The 6,100-nt window shown below is 42.4% G+C and overlaps 1 protein-coding gene across 2 annotated transcripts in view; it reads right to left on the reverse strand.

Annotated features, from left to right (window-relative positions):
• wnt7bb (wingless-type MMTV integration site family, member 7Bb) overlaps positions 1-5,430 on the reverse strand; it is a 28,900-nt gene extending 23,470 nt beyond the window's left edge. Inside the window, exon 1 of one of the 2 annotated variants that reach the window (XM_030730977.1) lies at positions 5,187-5,430. In XM_030730977.1, coding sequence (XP_030586837.1) covers positions 5,187-5,371 — 185 coding nt within the window. In that variant the 5' untranslated portion in view covers positions 5,372-5,430. Of the gene's footprint in view, positions 1-2,808; positions 3,137-5,186 lie in introns of those variants that run through there. The other variant, XM_030730978.1, reaches the window with a different exon arrangement.
• Positions 5,431-6,100: the final 670 nt, after the last annotated feature.

Here is a 6,100-nt window from a genome sequence, read left to right on the forward strand (position 1 = left end):
AAAAAAGAATTATTAAATTTGGTCGTGCAAACAAACATGCATCACTACACTAGGTGTGAAAAAATAAAATAAAAGAAGACTTAAAAATAATAAGAACAAAATCGCCTTTTAGAAAACAGGCCGTTCATCTGGTGGCTTCTGTATTCACAGTCAACACTGAAGCCTGCTGCTTTTTTCACTCCCGCTTTGCTTTCTCAGCTGTAAAGTGGCTTGAACTTCTCTGACCCTCTTTGACCCTCTGCTGCATGCCTGGTAGTTCATGACAACGATGACCTCCAGTTTGTACAAGGCGGAAAGGCAGGCTCATTAAGATGAGTAACGTGCAACTGGGGAAATTCACTTTCTTCCATAATGAACATTAGAGATGAATAAAGCGGGTTTGTTTGACCCGCTGAAGATCCAACACAACAGCACACTGATATTTTTAGGTCTGACAAAGAGACCTCTTAATAGCCCTCCTTTGTTAGCTGTTTCTCATGTCCTTTACATGCTAATTTAAAGAAATCACAGTCTACTGTGGGCAAACACGACAAACAGACAACACCAAACAGAGAATTCCAGAGTTAAGCTTTTAAATCCCTGCATCATCAAAGTGCGCAAATGCGATTCTGTTTGCTTAGCGTATGCTCGCTGTATGCCAGCAGCATGGGGACAGCTCGCCCACAGTCACACAGATCTCCCATAAGATGGACTGTCAATATTAAGTAAAGTTAAGTTTCATGTAGTAATAAGCCAAAGCACTGATTAATGCAAACTGTGTGGGGTTTAATCGATTGCCGATGTCACTGGATTATGGCTTAGCGGTGATGCTGCAGAGAGATGAGAGGAGGGGTTACGTGTGTGTTAACTGTAAAGCAGCAGGTGGAATGCATTTTTGCCAAGTCTGATCACTCTGCACAGTGCATACCATAAACCGAGTAAACCTAAAACATGTAGAGACCACAGTTAAACGTTCTTTCTGTTTAGCTGTAAATCCATTCTGATTTTTTTTTTTAAGTTAAACTAAGCACATTTTAAGAACTGTGCTTTTAGACCATTTTATCATTAATATTGTTGATGAAACTCGGTCATTTCTGTGTTACGTTGATCACAACAACCTTAACACTAAACAGTCACCACTGGCCTCGATCAGTGTGAAGTCATTTCTGTGGAAGAGCTCAAATCTTAACCGGTTTGGGTGGTGAGGAGCTTAAAGATTCCATCACAGCGCAGTGTGGCCTTAAGAGCAACTATCATCTGCGTCATGGCATGCAGTTTGCTTACAGCCACCTGCTTCATCACATGGAACACTTTGAACATAACTGACAGACTGTTGAGTTCCCAGGCATGCATTTTCTACCGAGGAAGGCACTCACAGAAATGCCTGAGGCACAACTTACTTAAGTTAAGTGAATAAATAGTCTCTTTTTTTCCCCTTGATGAAATTAACAGTAAATTTAGCAGTGAGCTCAACTGCCTGCGTTTGCTTCTCATTTACAAATGTGTTTAAGATGAGCAGGGCAATAAAGTGTCTTAGAATTTAAAAAAAAAACCCTATCTGTGCTGTTTTAAACCATATGCACACCCACAGACAGTTGTCAGATTGTTTCCACAGGCTCGGTGTGCAGTGACCCCAAAGGTCCACATAGATATATACTTTGGCTCAGGGCATATTTACTACCCACAGCCCTGCAAAAATTTTTACAGTTTTACATGCCAAAACATTTCCTGTAGTTTTGATGAAAGGGTATTGTATTATTTTGAATCTATGTTTAAATGTTCTCCTCATAGCTTATCCTGCGGTTAATACACCACTGAAAACATACTTAAATAATCAAAACAAACAATGGTATTTAACTTTGATGTGTATGCCATCACTATACTTAGTAGTGTAACCTACTTTTAACTGAAAACCAAAAACCACATCTATTTCAGCATCAGGTTTGGGGTCTCCGGGCAGCAAAGGATGGAGCAAGGGACCATGCTTGAGTAATTATTTTGGAAACTTTAAGAAAGCCACTGTTCTGCAAGATACTTTAATTCAAAGCTCAGCGCATTATAGTGCCAATCACGTACATGTTGCAGGGAGATATTTTAAGATGCGGCTTCAAACGATAATGTCCCAAATCAAGACGAGATGAGGTAATGCGTGACGATAATCTTTCACGCGCGCTGGCAGGTAAAAGGTGCTTCCGTACGTAAAAAGGACACATATGGCATTAAGTTTTCCTCAAAGAAAAAAAAACTGAATCTAATTGTCTTGAACATCTCTGCCGCTCAGTGGCCAAAATGAATCAATGTTGCAGTTTCCAAAGTATCATTTTCCTGATTTTGTAAAATGTTTGAAATCCGACAGGCTAAAGCAAAGGAGCCCTACTTACTCTGAAGACGTGCTCACTGAGGGATGGCACATTAGAGCGTCGAGCTTTACACCAAATTACTACATTCCCACGTGGATCGTTTTCCCGGGTGTTTCCACTGATGAGTATTCTCTTTCGGAGTTAACGTTTGGATAACATTAGGTCTGTTAAACAAGCTGCGCTCGAGTTAAATAAAAATGTACTGCCTGAGCTGCACTTCTGTTAGACCTGATCCCTGTTCGTTACAGTTTGGTGTCACGGTGTAAATAACTTTAACCTGTGGATGGGGAAAGACTAAAATAATCCACTTTGGAAACGACTTTTGATTATTAGGACAAAGAAAATATAGCCTGCTGTCAAGCAAGGAGGTTGCAAGAGGAGTAAAACCCAACCCGTGAGCCTATGTGTTGCTGAGGATGAGCGCGCGCACCCACTGAAGTTAAGGACCCGTTAATTGGCTCAAACTTACAGGTAGCTGCCACTCGTCAGTATCAGGAAAATCTGCGGATAGTAGACTGACAGCAGTACACTGCGCGACGAGAAGAGGATCATGATGACATTGAGCAAACGGCCACGCTCGGTTTGAGTGAGACGACACAGACTGCGATGGAAAAAAAAAAAACCCTCCTTTAATTCCCGGCTTTAGATCCCTTTTCGCACAAAATCAAAAAGAACTTGATGTGCGTCTCCTTGTATTTGCGCGGTGACTCTACGCAGCTCCAAGCTCCCAGGGCCGTGTGTGCGCTGAGATTGGCTCTGTCATCTCTGAGCAGCGGAGGTTGTTACACAGTACTGTGGGTTCCCGAGCCGGAATGATGATGGTTTTAGGGATTTTGCATGGCAGAAAAGTGCCTCTCTCCGCTCTCATGAGAGTCGTGCCTGCCATTGGGCAGGGAGAGACACTGTTATCCGCCCACTTTGCCACAGCGGGACAATAGGGTGACACTCATCTGATTCCCGTTGGACGCGCAGAAGGTTTCATTCATCATTATCACCCCCCCCCCCCATCCAACCCACTCACCCACCCACACCCGCCACCACCACCCCAACCCGCCATCCAGCCAAAAATAAACAAACACAGAGGTCGGCTGCTTCAGCCTCACACTATCAGCAGAGCTCCATGTGTAAAAAAAAATCAGCACATTTCTTGGCAGGATGTGCCATTTTGAATCAACAAGTTCATATATATATATATATATATATATATATATATATATATATATATATATATATATATATATATATATATATATATATGACTGCAACTTACCGCTGCTATAAGGGGATGTCTTTGTTATGACATTTTTGTAGCATTTCGGGACATTTACAGGATTGTGTCCTCTGCTAAGTACTCCTGTAACATTTCCTTAGAAACATAAACCATAATTCATTGAACTCAAATATGAGTTATTCTTTCCTGTGGTAAGACTATAATATTTCTATAGGCGTCTATAATATTTCCGCTGTCTGCCTGTCTGCTGCGCTCTGATGACTGCCATCCTATCATAGTCAAACACTGATTTTGAGACCCTGCTCTAAAACCGGATTGTCTTTGCTCAAATTGTAGGGTTGATGAAAGTAAATGTGTGAACACTGCACTGTTGATTGGGATTGGACGTGAGCAGGAGGAATAAAATACTTGGGGAGATTTCTGTGGCAGAGCTTGGTGAGTGGAGGCTTTTTTTTTCCCCTCCCTTTTTTATCTTCTCAGCATCGTGACTTTCACTCAACACCTGCAGGCTCCAGTCATTGTACATGAAGAGGGTACCATGAAAGACTTAGCCAGAGTAAAAGGATGGAAGGAATGAGCTAACTGCTCAGGATTAGTAAACAATAAGACAGGAGACCCATAAAGGAGCTACTGTCATGTGATATGGTTGTTTGATTCATTTTGGCTGCACGTATCTCCGAGATTATGGAATCGGTGCATTAATAACAAGATGCATGGAGCTTAATCATTCAATTTTACTGAAGCAAATGTAGTGTCACATGAAAACAAGCAACCTGTTATAGACTGAATACTTTTAATAACTCGGGCTCTGCTTTTGCACGAATTAAATGGGATCAGGGTTACATACTCAACTGTATAAAAAGAACCCCTGGGCCTTATTATGGTTAAAGCAGCTAATTTATATTGGTTTCAGCATATTAGTTTCAGAGGTGTATCTAAAGGTTAGAACGTGTACTCTTCGCCTCACTGAACATTTCACTAATAATTAATGTTATATTAACATTAAGATGCGCGCAGAAAATGGGCAAAAAGACACGATTCTTCTAACGCGTGTCTTCCTGGAGATCCGAACATAATCGCGCTTGAGAGGCGCTGTGGTATAGAGGCAGCAGAGAAGGAAGGGATAGACGTCCTTCTGTGTTTATGTATCAAGGTGAGGTATTGCAAAACAGGTAAAAACTCCGTCTGGGCAATGGAATGTGGAGCTACAACTCAGTGTGCCGCTATTAATGAAGGCATGCAGGGGTGAGCTGAATCTGAGGCAGAGACAGCGGCTCAAATGATCCTCTGCAACAAAGGAGAAGGAGTCTCATGAGGTGAATTAAATAACCTTCTGGTAGTAAATGCCAGTCGCTCGTACTGCCTGTTGGCATGAGAACAGATCTGCAGCTTTTTACGCATAACACATTCCCCGGTCACAGGCGTTCAGATGTAATGAGTCCTATATGTTTAAATACACCTGACTTTTTTTTTTTTTTTTCATCATCATGCTTAGCTCTGAGGTCAGAGGCCAGCCGAATCGTCCCTCTAAAATGTGTCTGACTGTCGCAACGAATTTCATATTCAGGCTTGTGCATGCGAGGAAAACAGTGTCTCGATAAGAAGCATAAACTCACCCGAGTCTGAGGTATATGATGCCAAAACACAGGAACACGCAGAGACTCCGTCTTCGGAGGGATTCGTGCATGATCGTTACCACTTTGTCCAGAGGCCATGCACTGTAACAGTAAGTGGCCACGCTCACATTGGCAGGTTTCTTAACCCTTCCAGATGCAAGTATACCGTCTGTTTCCCGCGACATCTAGCAGAAGCTCCTTGGAAATCTTCGACCGCGCGAAATCCATGGTCCACTAGTACAGGTGAGATGCTGATGACGACCTGAAAGGTGGCTAAGAACTCCAAAATGAAACTTGAGAGAGGGTCGGACTTGAGAGGTGAATGAGTTCTTGGAGGAAGTGCCTCCTATTCGTCCTTACTTTGACGATATAACCTAATTAAGAATTCCCACTTGCTGTGCCTTGCAGGTAGAGAGAAAAAAAAATCTAGTTGCCCACACTGCTGTGTCCTAAAAACCCTGTGGATTTTGTGTTGTTCAAAGCGTTTGAACATCGTTGTTTCTATGTTTTGAAGACATCTTAAACTCAGACCGCCAGGTAGTCTTGCAACCGCCAGGTAGTCTTATACAGGTAACAAAAGGAGTCCTCCTCCTCCTCCTCAAGCATGGGTATGCAGAGGATGGGACGGGCTTCAATGCTGAGCTCAACACGTGTAGTTGTTGTATAGAAAACTAAAAGGAACGAAGTGAAATGGCCTTTTATAGGTCTGTAGTCCCGGCTAGGCGCTTGCAACATTAGGCATTGCCCCACAAGTCCGGATGGGCTACACCACAACAGTAAACCCCATAAAATGAAACAGAGGAGGAATGGCTTTCCAGCTGTTTGAAAGAAAAAAAAATACCACTGCATGACTAATAATGACTAATAATAATGAACTGGTTCAGTGGTATTCTGTTAGTGATTTTGATCACCAG

Source organism: Archocentrus centrarchus, chromosome 6, assembly GCF_007364275.1.
Source record: "Archocentrus centrarchus isolate MPI-CPG fArcCen1 chromosome 6, fArcCen1, whole genome shotgun sequence".
NCBI lineage: Eukaryota > Metazoa > Chordata > Actinopteri > Cichliformes > Cichlidae > Archocentrus > Archocentrus centrarchus.